Source organism: Trifolium pratense, linkage group LG3 (genome assembly GCF_020283565.1).
Source record: "Trifolium pratense cultivar HEN17-A07 linkage group LG3, ARS_RC_1.1, whole genome shotgun sequence".
Taxonomy (NCBI): Eukaryota; Viridiplantae; Streptophyta; class Magnoliopsida; order Fabales; family Fabaceae; genus Trifolium; species Trifolium pratense.
In genome coordinates, this window is record NC_060061.1 from 23,230,087 (window position 1) to 23,246,163 (window position 16,077).

Here is a 16,077-nt window from a genome sequence, read left to right on the forward strand (position 1 = left end):
ATGACAAATGAGAAGTAGTATAAGTAGCAAGTCAAACATATGAATAGTATCATAAATTCATTTCTTTGAGTTTGAGTGAGTAGAAGCAAGATAGAGCAAGAGCTAGGGTTTTGGCTAAGAGAAAGCTTGAGCAAGAGAAGGCTTGGATCATCATCTTTGCTTAAGGTAAGAGATTAGAATTCATGATTCTTGAGTGGCAAGGAGAGGGGAGATTGTCTATGTCTCCGTTCCCGAACTCTCCCACTCAATTTCTTTTAGACTTTGATTAAGCTTTTGTATGTGAGTATGATGTTCTTCATCATCACTTTGTATGTGTTAATCACTAGCTTGATTCCATGATAAATATGTATGTGTTGGGATCATTTTTGTTAAGTTTATAAAAGTTACTTAAAACCCAAGAAATTGCCATGATTTTGATTATTTGAGGTAATTGGATGTTTGGAAGGGATGATTAATGTTCCTTGATACCATATATGTTTGGAATAGCTGTTTATATGAATTTATAACATGTTTGGATGGATTTTTGAGTTGATTTGAGGTTAAACCGCCTTAGATAACTCAAGAACAGATATTCTGTTCTGGTGTTGTTCGCTAAGCGACCAGGAGTTCGCTGTAGCGAACAGGTTCGCTGGATCTCGCCGAAGCTCGCTATGAGCAGGTGACTTCCTGGTGAGGTTCGCCAAGTCTCGCTAAGGCTTCGCTTAGCGAAGGCCTCTGTGACAGCAATTCTTGTTGATGGTTGTAAGTGTGATCAGGCACTTGTATCATGGTTTAAAAGTATCCTTACATGATTGTTGATACATGTTGATGTTGTTAATGCTTATTGTTAATCGTTATATGATTGATAAACGTGTATGCAATAAGTTGTCGCTTAAGTGAGCAATGTGATGTTTTGGCATTAATTTGTAATGTTAAGTGAATGTGTTAGGATTGTGTTCCCGCATTCATAAAAGAGTAGCTTCGAGCTAGAGAAATATCATATTGATGATATGTGTAAACATACATGCATTCATGTATATATATGTTGAATTGGAAACTAGGGTTCCAATAGATTTAAATGGATTTTTGAGTCCATAAGGAAGCCGAGGATCGGATTAGATGAATCCATAAGATCTAGAGCTGCTATCCAGCAGGATATAAAACTGTTTAACTTATCCATGAGGGATATGAAGGTTTGGTAAGTTCCGAACAATCCGGCAAGATGTAAAACTGTTTAACTTATCCATGAGGGGTAAAAGGCAATTGGTACCACATGCATTAGTCGTGTCTAGGGATGGCATGACATAGAATGATTGGCATTAGATACATTAGGGTAAATGCGCATATATTTGATAAATGGTATGTGACATTATCTGGTTGAACTGTGCTAAACTTTATTAATTGATAACTGTTTGGTGCGATGTTTTGACGTGAGTTAGAATATGTATGATGTAGTTCGAAAGTGCAAGACCTTTCTTATGCTCGTATGATATGCGATTATGTTTTCTAACTCTCTGCTTTGTGTTAATTGCTGGACCTTTGGGGGTTCAGATATTCAGGCTGAGGACGGTGCCGACGTTTAGACTGCGGTTTTAGCGTGGTGTTGAAGTACCTTTTGGTGAGGAGACTTAGAATAGATTACTCCTCTTAGTACTAGCTTTTGACTAGAGTTTGTAAATAGTAAATGCTCTGGTAATGTAACATCGAGTCGGGGTTTACGCTTGGATTTCATCGTATATCGGTGTTACCTTTTGATATGCTAGTTCTTGTATAAGTGACATCCTTAGGGATGAATATGGCTTATGTATATATATATGTATATATATGCATGCTTGGTTTGATTGGAATCCGCTGTTGCTTTTCATGTTAAATTTCATGATGCTCTGTGTGTATGCTTGTGTTTAATTACCGCGTGGCACTCTGCCTTTACACTTGTTGAAAAGTTTTTAAAATTACGTTTTTAAGGGTAGTATGGGTTAGGGTGTTACAGTAAGTTCATTGAATGGAACGTTAAGTGTGACTTAATCGTGAGAGTCCATTACACATAAGAACACTATTCTTAAAACATCCGTAGTCGAGCTTTAATGTGAATTGGGATAACATCAAAACATAGAGACTATTATGTTGGTAGACTGATGATCACATCTCACGGATCATAGATAAAGAGTTATCAAGTCTTCACATAGATATAAATATTAAGAGTAATATTTATATCGGATTGACCCACCATGAGAATACTACATAGTATGTTATGAAATGTCATAGGATATTCTCATAGTGATAACTGGTGTATTCCACCCTTCGACCTGAAACCACTATGTTCCCTAGATGTAGGAGTGTAGTACTTTGTCGCCATTCAAAGTTATCCGTAACAGGATGACTATAAAGTTGGTTGATGGGTATTCCACGAATCATGCTAAGGGACATGAGTGACCTAGATGGAATTTACCCCTCCTACATAACAGGAGATATGTCTATGGGCCCAATATTGAACTTAACAAGGGTGACGTACTATGCCTTGTGTTCAATATAGACATAAGGGTAAAAGGGTAATTATACACATGAGTTTTATCACGGAAAGGTTTGTCAGATCACGTGACATTCTTGTGACTTGGGTAGCAGTGATGTGTTGCTAGATACCGCTCACTGTTTATAATATTAAGAATAATATTATTGCCAACGTTATAAGAACCTACAGGGTCACACACATAAGGACAGTCGATATGCAAGAAATAAGTAAGACTTATTTTGAGGGTGCGATTAGTGAAAAACGGTTTTGGGCTTAAGAAGACCAAACACCGTTTGGCCCAACTGACCACACAAGAAACTCTATAAATAAGAAGCTTGTGTAGTTCAGTGAGTGCTTGCTTTTTCACAATTCGTTTTTCAGAGAAACCTTAAAGCTCTGAAACCCTAACCGCACTTCCTAAGCCTTCATCTTGTAGCAGCTAGCACTGAAAGTTGAAGACCTGTTCGTGTGGACTAGCTAGAGGTGCTGCCGTCGTGTGGTGCTTGTGATCAACGAATAGAAGCAAAGAGTTTGCTGTTTCAGTTCACCAAAAGGTATACCGTTTAACCCTGATCATGACCATTCGCAAGGATCCATTGAAGGAAAAATTTAAAATTCCGCTGCGTTTTACACTCTGTTTTAAACACGATTTTCCTTCACCTCCAACACTACAACCTCCAAAACTAAGGTTTTTGAGCCTAAGTCTCCCAAATTCAGTAAACTCATCACCACTGTTCGATTCGGTTGAAAAGCTGAAATTCGGGAGCTCGGGACCACTTTGTCGAGAATCCATGGTTGTCAAACTTGCGAGTAGACTCTTAAACTCGTACGAGTTTACGTATCTAGGAAGCAAAAACGAATTGAATTGCACATAGAATCGATTTTTATAAACTCGCGTAAACTCGAGTAGATTCGCATAGACTCGTATAGACTCGCGAGTCTATGGCGAATTTACGAGTCTATAAAATTTTCTAAAAAAAAAAATATTTTGTATTTTTTTATTTATAAAAAATCCCCAAAATACAAAACTTTTTTTTGAAAAAAAACAATTGAAAACCCTTAAACCTATTTTTCTACTATATGTATGTACTACGTACCAAACGTTTAGAATTAGAAACCTTGAAACTAGTTGCCGACAAGTTTACAACGACGTCGAAAGAGTCTCTTCTTCCCTTCATTGTAGCGGTGCTTTCACGATCATTTCTCTGATCCTCCAAGTTTGTGTTTCATTCTCTCATTGTGGCTGTGCTTTGGATGTTTGAAGACATTATCATATATGTTTTATGATTTTTTTTCTGTATGTAGTAGCCAATTAAAAAGTAGCTAGTACATTATTTACCTACTTTGCTATTTTGTTTGTTTTATTATGGAGTTTTTTTTGTTAACAATAACAAGCTTGTTTGGAGTTTGAAATTTGAATTTCTATGTTAAGCGGGTGTTCTATTATATGTCATTTATGAGTAACTTATAGGCTTTTGAAACTCATTTCTAAGTTTCCATAAATTCGTACGAGTCAAGTCTGCGAGTCGAATCTACGGCCCTTTACGAGTCTGAGTAGACTCGCGAGTTTGACAACCTTGCGAGAACCTACTACTAATGTGACCACTACACTTCAAGAACTTCTTCAAGAAGCTCATTTTGGGAAGAGTAAATCATGTGGTGATGGAAGAGAAAGTGCTTCTTTAGAGGAATTTGATTTCGATCAATGGTTGACTAAACTAAGTACAAAAGATTTAGAAAAATGGGAGTGGCATTATGGTACTTTCACAAAAACAGAACAAGAACATGTTATTAAGGAAAGTCAAAGTCCTAAGAATGTTTTTAAACAAATGAAAACAACAACATCACATGATGGATTTAAATGCAATGCTCTTTGTCTTTTTCTTCCTAATTTTGCTGGTAAAATAAAACCAATTAAAACAAGAAAAGAATTTACAGAAAAAGTTGCGGCAACAATGTCTAGGAATGTTTCATTGGAGAATTTTGAATGTGGCTCTTGGGCTTCTGCAGCTATGTCTCATGAGATTGATGGAGATTCTAATAACTCTTACTTTGATCTTCCATTGGAGTTAATGAAATATAATGCTGCTATTGAAGTAGATTCACATTCACCTATTGATTGTTCTTCTGCATCTTTTGGTTATGAAAAAGAAATTAAAGGGGTTTTGAAATATGGTTCAGCTAGAGGGAGTGTTAGAAAATTGGATGTGTCAACGCGACACATTCGGTTTTCTTTATCATCTTCTTCTCCATCATACCTTGCATCTCCAGCATTTTGTATTAGTCCTCGTTTGAAAAAAGCTAGAGAAGATTTTAATGCATTCTTAGCAGCCGCACAAACTGCATGAAAGTGTTGGAGATCATTGATCATCCTTCAACACTCAGAAAAGTTGTATTTGTAGGTTGTTCTGTTACCATTATAAATCACTTGTTGATGTATTTCATGTTTTCAATTTTATGTAATCAAAGATGTAGTCTAACTATTTGAGTTCTGTAATCTCAATTAAGTTAAATATAAGACAGCTCTTGACATTTTGGAAATGAATTAAAGATTCAGAAAATTAGAAGCTGGTATATCATATATGAAATTCAAAATAATGAAAAATAGAATTACTACATTTCATTAAATAATGAAACCTATTGTGCAGAAAGTGGTCACAACACAAACAATATTCTGGAATTATCACAATTATACAGTACTGCAGAGACTATAAAAAAATAAACCAGAAAATCAACGTTACAAAGAAAGATGTTATAATTCCATCCTCTAAACAAGAACTTCTGCTTATCTTTCCTGTATTAACGTGTCTTCCAGTGCCAATTGCCGTGGAGACATTAACCGGCAAAGAACCTACATTGTCGAATTTAAATTAACAGCACGATCAGAATCAAATATAACATCGACAATAAACAAATATATATAGGCCTATGAAATTCACTATATGTATCTGAAACTTACAGTTATAGTCAGCCCATCCAATGCGTTGACCGTCTAGATCATAAACAAAAATTTTGTCTTTTAGTACGAGATCTGCCAAAACACAAAATGGTGCTGTTAGTAGTATAATACAGGTAGTTTTGAAAAAAAGACCCTTAACAAATTATGAACAATAATATTGAAGTACAAGAAATTATATTCTAATTTTTAAATTGATATACCGCCTAAAATTGTCGTGCCTTGACCTTTGATCTTCAGAAATCCAATACACCACACTGCTACACCATTATTCTGTAACATGCATCGTAGCAATTAGTAAGATAACATATGGTATATAAAAACCGAACAAAGAGAAGCATAGGCTGAATATTGAAGCTTGAATACTTACAATAGGATTTTGCTGTATAAGGTAGTCTTGGGGCCTTAGATTCAGTGATACACCGCCAGCGAAATTGAGACTCACTTTAGGGAAAATGTCAGTGACACTATATAAGCACGTTAACGAGAAAGGAGTTAGAGAAAAAAGAGCATAATTGGCAATAAGAAATGCATAAAAAGTAAAAAAAAAATATTAAAAATTGTAGGAAAGTATTGAGCTTAACCTGTCAGTAGTTACGAAACACTGATATCCCTTGAATGAAACATTGTGTACAGATTGTGGTATTGTAGTGGTAATCTGCAGTAGTAAAAAATTATTTTTCTATTAACGTTTGATAAAGTTCTAAGCAAGAAAAATACATCAAGCATATGTTTGATAATGGAATGAGACTCACCGCATCAACAAAAGGATCATACGCCTCTTCTGCAAGGTATGCCAAAGTTGTTCCAGAATCAACAATGGTACCTCTGTCTTTCGATGTTGCAAATACTGATGCATCGATTTGCAATGCCCAACCATTGACAGATATGCTCTCTAGATTTAAGTTGTAATGACGCCTAAAATATGCATGAAGGGTGCAGTTAGCTAATGACATGACCCGACCTGATGCATTAAATTCTATCAATCCAAATGTATCAAAGTATTTTATCCTTAAGAGGATACAAATGTCTTAGGCGGAAACAACACAACTCTCACAAGACCACCCCTATTCCTAATAGCCTAGTGTTAGCGGCCAACACTCGGTGGGATTTAGTCCCACATCAGATAGATAGGACTCTTGAGAAGAGTTTATAAAGAGGAGGCAATCCTCACCTTACAAGCCGGTTTTGTAAGGATGAGTTAGGCCTCGATATTCGTGACATGGTATCAGAGCCTATCGGATCTATCGTTGGGCTTCCGACATCGTTCACGCTTCAGGCCCATTGCGTCGGGCTGAAGCGTGAGGGGGTGTGTTAGCGGCCAACACTCGGTGGGATTTAGTCCCACATCGGATAGATAGGACTCTTGAGAAGAGTTTATAAAGAGGAGGCAATCCTCACCTTACAAGCCGGTTTTGTAAGGATGAGTTAGGCCTCGATATTCGTGACGTAGAGAAGATACGAAACAATATTCCGGCTTTTCTAATGACTTGTAAATTTATTAAACAACATTACAAAATCTTTACAATTCTAATAACAAGATATGCAACCTCAAAGAGTACATTAATTTCTAAAACAGCAAAACCAACTTCAAAACTCAAAACATATATTTACCAACAATCATATTCAGCTATGATACCATAAACAAATATGAATATATGTAGTCTATAAAATGTATCTAAACTGCTAACTTGGAATCATCGTATTGTTATCAAGACAAAACAGCTGTTATAACTTAACTTCAAATTTCATCAAAAAAAGTAATAAGTTTAAACTTATTGCTAAACTTGAATCTTAACCTTGTTTATAATTAATCTTACATCACCTATACCATAATTTGGGTATTTAAACTCTTAAATTCTGCATAAAAACAATAATGAATTAATAAGTTTAGACTTACTGTGATAGATCAAGCGATGTATACACAATATCAGCCTCTACGATTTCGCCCATGACCAAAGTTCCTCCACCACCGATGTCTCCTCTCAGACAATGGGAGAATACTCTAGGAGTAACCCCTTGCGCGGAAAGCTGAGAGATAACCGAAATATCTTGGTGGCCAAATCCGATTATTCCATCGAGTGCTTTCTCAGATTCGGAAAGGTATCCACTCCTATAGTTACTACACCTGCTCAATTCACAAAATAACGGTTTCCAATATTAGATTAAAACAATAAACATGAAAAAAAAATAAACGATACTATCAAGTATCAACCATATTAGGCTCAAGAAAACTCACCCGAAAACAATAGGAGCTGAAGAAATTTTTGTCACAGCTCCTTCGGAAATAGTGTCCCAATGTAGTCGGTCTGACATGTAATAACCAGACGTGGCAAGCAATGCTCCACCATCAATTCCATACTTAAGATTGTAATAACACTGATTGTTCTGACAGGTTCCAGTATTGCACCTTTGGTCAGAACAAGGGATTGAGGATGAGGTTGATGAATGTTTAGGCTCAAAAAATTTGAGCTTAATCTGTGACAAAATCCATAAACCATATTGATTATTGTTCTGTACATTTGGGAAATCAATTTTTGTTAACCTATATTTCTATTTGAGATATTTTATATGTAATTACTTTTCTGACCATTTCAATCTATATGTTTGGCTATCTGTTGAAAGACTATATATCAAACTATAATGACTATTTGCAAGATATATAGAGTATGAGCATCTTGCATATATGTTTGGTTAATCATTTATATTTGTTATAGATGCATCTTTCAATAAGAGACTTTTCTTGGTTAATCCATGTTGGGAACATAGAATCTCAATACAATGTAAGAATATTTTACAAGAGTATTAATAATGGTGAACAAAATTTATACATCTACTCTAATTCACCCTAACCAATACTAAATTTTGGATGATTTTCTTTTGATTCGGCTTGCATAATTATATATGCGTGTTAAAAATATATATCCAGTTTACTTATTCCTTTATATCAGTTCAAGTTTACATAAAAATATAGCATCTATGTACCGGTGAAGAGGTACCTACCTCTTATGCAATTTCACATATACCTACAAAAGTCCTATATGTAAAAACCAACACAGAAGCTAGAAACATAGCATCAACAGGGGGCCAAAACCAGAACTCAAGTACAGCAGAAACATAGCATAAACAGGGGGCCAAAACCAACACAGAAGTTAGAAATTACTATGATTATAAATAAAAATATAAATTTTTTTATAACATATGTTCATCTTTGCTCCATGAAATATATGAACTTTCCACTAACAAAAATGATCAAGATTTAAACCAGTCCATTAATACCTTGATCGAATTACTATTTGTGATTTAATATTTCAACGTATAATATTACAATGCAATTTACCTCTAGTCCACTTGTCTGTGGACAACCATTGCATGAGCTGCAACTGACCCAGGTAACATCGCTTCCGGTGTCAATCTGGACGTGAAATTCAACCGGAGGAGTACCCAATGATATCTTTGTATAATATAATCTGGAAACATCACACACACACACACACAAAGAGAATATATATAAGAATAATAAGATATAATCCAAAATTCAATTTTTTTGCCATTCGAATATATAACTAGAAATTGATTAACAAAAGGTAACAATAATTAAAGACAAGATTAAAATTTCTAAAAATTACCCGACGAGTGGAAGCTTGGAGTTACCATTAACCTCAAAGTAAACAACATCTTTTAAAGACTTGAGAATTCTACCATGTCGGGTCGTGTCTCTAGCTCGTAGTTGGTCCAAGTCAATTCCGTTATTCGACGGAAAAGCTCTTTCCAACGTAAGAGCAAGCGGTGATGCCGCCGCGGTAGTTAAGATGGCGGCGGTGATGATGAAGATAACTGAAGTAAAATACAAAATTCAGCCAATGTTATAGAACACCAAAATAAGCTCTACTAGCACCTTATTTCAAATAATAAGCTCAAAATTCTAACCAATAAAAGTATACAACCAGCCCCTTAATTCAAGTAATATGCCAACAATTTGTATATGTACGTAACAAGTAAAATTCAAGAAAAAGAACATCAAAGCCAAAAACAAAAAGAAATTATCCATAGAAAGATCTATCTTCTTAAGTGAACTAATTAAGCACTTCAAAGGACTTCAAACTAGAACAATGGAGATGGTACAATATGATAGGTACAACCCCACATTGATTGAGGTCTATCAGCACGATTTTGGGTATTAAGTCGATCGATATCTCCGACTAGGTAGTATCCCACTACCCTCCCCATAATTTTCTGGGCCAAATGAGCACCAGTACCTTCACATAGAACAAAATTTCAACATGAAAACGTAAGTTTTTGAATCAACCTATTAGTTTTTGCACATGACTTCTTAAGTATCAACCTCTTAGTTTGCTAGTATGCTATGGATTCTAAATGCAGGGCAACAAAAGGAATATAGTTCAAACTTACGACAATTTATATTTTGTAACCTTCGTCATTAGGGAATTTAACAAGAATAAAATGTTCAAAAAGGAAAACCGGACATTATTAATAATTATAAAAAAATATAATTATAAAAAATCTTCTAGTCACAAACCAAAAGTGTAAAAAAAAAAAAACTTCTTAATAATTTTAAATAAAGTGTAAGAATGAAGGCAGAAACTCACAGCCTATACTCAATATATCTGTCATCCTTGTACTCCTTCAAGGTGCCAATAATTCGTCTCCTTCCTCTCTCGATATGAAACCGAGTTGGGCACAACACATTAGAGCACTCGCCGATTATAAACGCATCAACTCTATTATAAGGAATAAGGGAAACTTGGTCTAAGTCAAGTGAGCAGCAGAAAACCAAATTTTCTCCTTGCTATATACCGCACAAGAATCTCATAGCATTAATGAACAGGACACCCTGAAACAACATTCAAAAAGACCTGTTTGAGATAACAAGTTAAAGATTTAGTTTTACAAAGTTTTCAGAGTTTTAAAAAATGAAGGCAAGTTCATGATCGCTGTGAAATGAAGTACAATACCTTTTTGGTTGAGTATTCAGAAAGGAGGATTATGTAAAAAATGAAGGCAAGTTCATGATCAATGTGAAAAGGGGGAATATTTATCCTGATGTGAGCGAGCCAAAAATAGAAAAAGAGACATCAAGCTTCAAGATTTTGTATTCATATTAATTAGAGTAGTACTTAACAACTAAGATTTTTCAAAAGGTTTTATATATATTGCTTCACACTATCTCTTTTGACACTGAAAATATTAAGTTCATAAAAGGGGGATTATGTAGCACTCTATTGATAGTTGATACAATTTATATGCTCAAAAAAATATGTAACATGCACAACCACATTAAGTGGTGCAATGCACCATGGTGCACAAGTTAGTCATATCACTATAACGAATATGAATTTTACAAAATCCACCGTTGGATGGAAAGTTTATATCGTTTAGATCATCTATAAAAAAAATTTTTTTTTTTTTAAAATCATTTGATATGGTATTGAGACCCATCAAGATTAACGGTATTCAATAAAAATCCATAAACCGTTAATTTTGATGGATCTCAAATAACATATCAAATTATTTTCAATTTTTTTAAAAAAATTTATGGATGATCTATACAATATAAACTTTCAATTCAACGGTAAATTTTGTAAAATTCGTATTCGTTATAGTGTTTTCAATGACTTGTGCATGGTGCACAACTTGAGAGGTTTGTGCACCATAGACTTTGCCTATTTATATATAGTAGTACTCAATTATTAAGTAAAAAAAAAAAGTGTTTCAGTTTGTCACTTAATTAGAGTTCTTAACAACTAAGATTCCATATAAGTTTTTTTTTTTTTTTACCGTTTTTAATTTAACTTTAAAACTTAATTTAACTTTAAAACAATTGGGTCTCATTCTCATATATTCACTCATTTGGGATGATACAATACACACACCTTTGATATGCTTAGAAATGTTTGAATAAGTGGAGGGGTCCCATTGTACAAATTTATGTGTCACAAAGCAACAGTGATTTATGTGTCACGAATTTATGTTTGAATATTAAAGTAATGATATTCTAGTTTCTAGATTAGGTACTAAAGGAAGGGGAAGATAAACATTTGTTGTCTCTTGAATTGTGACACAAATTTAAATGCAATGTGCATGTAAACTATCCATATATAGTACGTGAAATGGAGAGATATATTTTCTTTTTGGCACAAAAGTATTTTTTCGTGCAGTGCAGTTGTGGAGAGGATCAACTTTTATACGTGTGTGTGTATGTTTTTAGCTTACTTTTTTCAGTTGTGGATTGGAGAATAATATTTTGGGTGGTGTTGTGCTCTTCTGTTGTGGTCTTTGTGGATCAAATTTTTTACTTTCTTCAATGTGACTACTAGGTGAGAATAATCATGTGGATTTATTTTTCATTTTCAATTTAAATAAAATTAGAAAATGATATCTACAAATCTTAATTAATTCAACCAATACAAATTTTGAAATTATTGACTTTGTGTTTGTGAGTTTTCAATGATTTGTTGTTTCATTTATTAATAAAATTAATTATTTTTTAGGTAGATTCACATTCAAATGGTTTTCAATGCTTTACGTAGGTTCGATAATATTTTACGTAGAAATTATTTAGTTTGTGTGTACGAGGTTTCAATGATTTTCAACACATGATGGATTCAAATGCAATGCTCTTTGTGTTTTTCTTCCTAACTTTGTTGGTAAAATAAAACCAATTAAAACAAGAAAAGAAGTTACAGAAAAAGTAGCTGCAACAATGTCTTGGAATGTTTCATTGGAGAATTTTTGAATGTGGCTCTTGGGCTTCTGCAGCTATGTCTCATGAGATTGATGGAGATTCTAATAACTCTTAATTACTTAATCTTACATTGGAATTAATGTGAAATATGGTGCTGTTATTGAAGTAGATTCACATTCACCTACTTCTGCTACATCTTTTGGTTATGAAAAAGAAATTAAAGGGGTTTTGAAAAATGGTTCAGGTAGAGGGAGTGTTAGAAAATAGGATTCAAATTCTTATCATCTTCTCCATCTCCAGCATTTTGTATTAGTTTTGAGCTAATATTTTTTTCTTTTTCAAAGGATTCAAATTCTACAACGAAAATTTTATTGTTTCGATATTAGTTTTGAGAAATGATGAAAAATTATGAGGTATTTTAACCAAGTTAAATTGAGTGAATTCCAAATTGCGCCTAAAATTTTGTAAAAATTGCAAATTGGTCCCTATTTTTAAATTCTAAATTTGACTCAAAAGTTTTAAAATTAATAAGTAACCCAAAAATGTTACCAACTTTTTAATACTCTGTCCAAACAAAAACATTTAAAAAGGTAGGGAATTCAATTAAATAATTTGAATTGCCTAGAATTCTAAATTATTTAAAATTTCTAATGATCTCATCCTAACACACTCTAAATTTAGCTTTGAATCATAAAATTCACTCATTTTTGTACCCAAAAAAAAAAAAAAAATCATTCATTTTAAAAGTTCTTCAAATTTATCAGCTAAACAATGAAATGTGTATATAAAGAAACTTTAATTACCCTCTAAATTACATTACCTCAAAGTTCAAGTTTGATAATAACAAAGTTCAAGTTTGATAAAATATATTGACAAGAACAGCATACAAGTTTAAGGAAACACTTCAATTATAAACAATGTGACACAGTAAACAGATACACATTCATTTTTACTGCACAAATGAATTATGAAAACATCAAATAAGAACAAAGGCACCTCCTATGCTTTCAGACATATCAGAGTAAATACTCAAGTTGAAGACTGGCACATGTTTTGGTTACCGTACTAGTGTGGCAGTGGCAATGGCATGAGAGGGCGTGGAAGAGGAGAAACGAATCAAAGATACCAAATCTATGAATAAAATTAAGAGCTTTGCTTAAGGTTCATACTACCTACACTATTAGCAATTACCAAGTTAATAGCCTATCCCCATGAAGCCAAAAGGCCTAATGGTCCTTCATCAACTTCATTCAATATTAGCAATTTATCAAATATCTAAAATACACTTTAGAACAGCATACAAGTTTAAGAGAAAATAATTGATGGCTCACATCAAATGTACAAGGTCCACTCACTTGCATTATCACAATTCATGTAACCATCATAAAAGAAACTTACTCTGGGAATTTCGTAGATCAATAAGTTACAAGGCAGTAAAGATACTATATCATTGCTCAACATTGCTGAGGAAAAGGAACCAGCAGAATCACACCTTATTTCCACCATCACTGAAGTTGCTTCAAGCAAAAGATGCAATGGCGGATCAACGTTATACACTCTGCATAAGCAACATTTTCCAATACATCAACACTATCAATCCAAACCTGTAGAATTAAGAAACATAAGTATTAAATGCACATTTCGAAGACACAAAACATCAAACCTATTTAACATTCATTATACCTATCTGCTAAACGATTATAGCTCAATCATCATTAACGAGCATAGATAAAGCGGAATCACATTACCGAGGTTAGATAAACATATGATATTTTAGTGAAATCACCTTAAACACAATACATATTGAGAAAGGATTATTGATATTGTGAACCCTAAGATGTAGATTCCAATACAGATGCAACCATTGAGTCTCCAAGCCATATCGTCTTGCGATTCGCAGTGTCTTTGTCTGCAGTAAAAATAATAGGACCAAATAGAAGAACATCAGCACATGCAATTCAGCCTATAAACTCAATAATAGCTATTCTAAGTTCCACCTTGAACCACTAAGCCCTGATTTGTGCACCCAACCTAGCCTAAAATTAAGCATGAACCAACACTGACATACTTCATATTCTCAACACTTTCCTCAATTATCATATACAAGCTATAAGGAAGTAAAGTATTGCAACAGTAGTCATTCAACTGGTTGAAAACATGCACTAATCAAAATTCGCTTATGTGTAGGGAAACCAACCTATGGTCTAAGAGATGTGAAAATTGGTTGATCCAACAACAAATGCAGCAACAATCACAGAGATGCGAAGAATTGGACATGAAGAAAAGCCTAATCAAAACTAAAATCAACTTAAAATCAAATCCTAAATATCAAATCCTAAACATACAAAAATCAAATTAGAAAAATCCGAACCCTAATCAAAGTTAAAATCTACTTTTAACTCAAATATCTGAAGATAAAATCACCTGAAACAGAAAATCATCAAATACCACAATCAATTGAATCTGAAATCAATTTGAAAACTCTCAGTGAAGAATCGCCAGAGTTTTTGAAGATCGTCACGAATGCTCCATGAAAATCAAAGCGCAATGCATATCTAAAACACATAATTACACATTGCTATCACTCATAAGCCACTGTTTGATCTAACAGAAAAAATTAACTACTATATAGTGCAACAATCAAGTGTAAGAATCATATTTTAAAACCCAAGAATAAAGAACAAAAATAAAGAGCTAAACCTGGATATCAAAATGAGTAATAATTGAATAGAAAAGGAAGTATCCTAACAATTGCAGAAATCATATGAAAGTAATGTTTAGCAGGAGCAGGGTTTTGAATGCCACAACACATCTCCACAATATCCTAAAAACATCCTTAGCAAGAGCTTCCTTTGATTTGATGTATACAGATCCTACTGTAAAGAGGAGACACCTTATCATAATCATAAGATTAACATCTCATAAGCAAGAAGCATACTAAATAGTAAAGCATAAAAACACATAACTGAGACAACTTCAAACCCATCTCATATATAAAAAAACTAGCATGAGTGCTTCAAAACCAAAAGGAAATATTCCAAGGCATCACTAACATTAGTTACACAGAGTTCAATTTCTAAGTATCAAACTTACAATGTCTATTTTGGAAATTTAGAAAATTCAATTGTGAAAATTTGAGTGAGGATAAGAACCAACCAAGACAATAAGAGTGAAAAGAGAGATCACTTTGAGGAGGCTGAACATGTAGTTACAGAGAGTTCAATTTCTAAGCAACTATTGTCATATCCTGATTTAATAATACTTGGACATATTGGGACCTGATGACAGCAGTTTGTCGTTCTCGGGTCAAAATCCAACATGAAACCTCTATTGAACAGGGAAAAAAATACAGCAGCATTAGTATGGCAAGAGAATTAAATGAAATATCTAATACAAAAGCAAATATAAACTCATTGGCTATATATAGTCCTTAGTATGGAAGTAAGTGCAAGGTTTAGTATCACAGTGTGAGAATGCAAAAATCAAAATCTAGCACCAAAGGACACAATGATTTTGAAGAGAATCCTTGCAACTAACAATGATAAAATCCCCAATTTTGGAAATATAAAAAAAAAAAAAAAAAAAAAACCTAACAATTATTTCATGACACACACAAATATATTACCTATAGTCTCAATTGCATAGTAGATCAACCAATTTAATAGAATTAGGGTTATAATGGAAAAACCCCCAAATTAAATTTAGAAAAAGCTAACGATGGAGATTGTTGGAAACATAAAAGGGAGAGATGATTGTTGTTTATGCGTTACCTGTGTTAGGTTGCTATTAACTACGGAGAGAGATATGAGAACCAGCGAAGTTGAATTAACACAACAAGGATGGAGAAGATAGGAGAGGAAAATTCTGACTTAACATAGTTTCTTTAAAAAAATCGGAATATGTATATTTTTCTTCTTTTGTGTCCGA

The 16,077-nt window shown here is 33.6% G+C and overlaps 3 protein-coding genes and 1 long non-coding RNA gene across 9 annotated transcripts; 1 reads left to right on the forward strand and 3 right to left on the reverse strand.

Annotated features, from left to right (window-relative positions):
* The first annotated feature begins 4,317 nt into the window (after positions 1-4,317).
* Positions 4,318-4,836, forward strand: LOC123914801. The gene has a single exon (XM_045965976.1). The coding sequence runs from the start codon at positions 4,318-4,320 to the stop codon at positions 4,834-4,836; it is 519 nt and encodes a 172-aa protein (XP_045821932.1).
* Positions 4,837-5,169: 333 nt separating this feature from the next.
* On the reverse strand, positions 5,170-8,034 carry LOC123913033 (aspartic proteinase 36-like). Its single transcript, XM_045963641.1, has 8 exons — positions 7,684-8,034; positions 7,345-7,572; positions 6,200-6,362; positions 6,029-6,102; positions 5,815-5,911; positions 5,648-5,717; positions 5,448-5,519; positions 5,170-5,339 (listed from the first exon to the last, which is right to left on the reverse strand). Exons 1-8 carry the CDS (start codon positions 7,758-7,760, stop codon positions 5,197-5,199), a joined length of 924 nt encoding a protein of 307 aa, XP_045819597.1. The 5' UTR covers positions 7,761-8,034; the 3' UTR covers positions 5,170-5,196.
* Positions 8,035-8,443: 409 nt separating this feature from the next.
* Positions 8,444-10,394, reverse strand: LOC123914802 (aspartic proteinase 39-like). Its single transcript, XM_045965977.1, has 4 exons — positions 10,055-10,394; positions 9,074-9,281; positions 8,785-8,914; positions 8,444-8,470 (listed from the first exon to the last, which is right to left on the reverse strand). The coding sequence occupies exons 1-4, from the start codon at positions 10,077-10,079 to the stop codon at positions 8,444-8,446; spliced, it is 390 nt and encodes a 129-aa protein (XP_045821933.1). The 5' UTR covers positions 10,080-10,394.
* Positions 10,395-13,266: 2,872 nt separating this feature from the next.
* LOC123913047 lies at positions 13,267-16,077 on the reverse strand. 6 transcript variants are annotated; one of them, XR_006811536.1, is made up of 6 exons: positions 15,921-16,077; positions 15,244-15,477; positions 14,851-15,026; positions 14,575-14,705; positions 13,937-14,059; positions 13,267-13,754 (listed from the first exon to the last, which is right to left on the reverse strand). It is a non-coding gene; the product is annotated as an uncharacterized LOC123913047 (long non-coding RNA). The 6 variants fall into 6 exon arrangements; XR_006811531.1 differs by having other exon boundaries at positions 15,307-15,477; positions 15,921-16,072; XR_006811532.1 differs by having other exon boundaries at positions 14,900-15,043; positions 15,307-15,477; positions 15,921-16,071.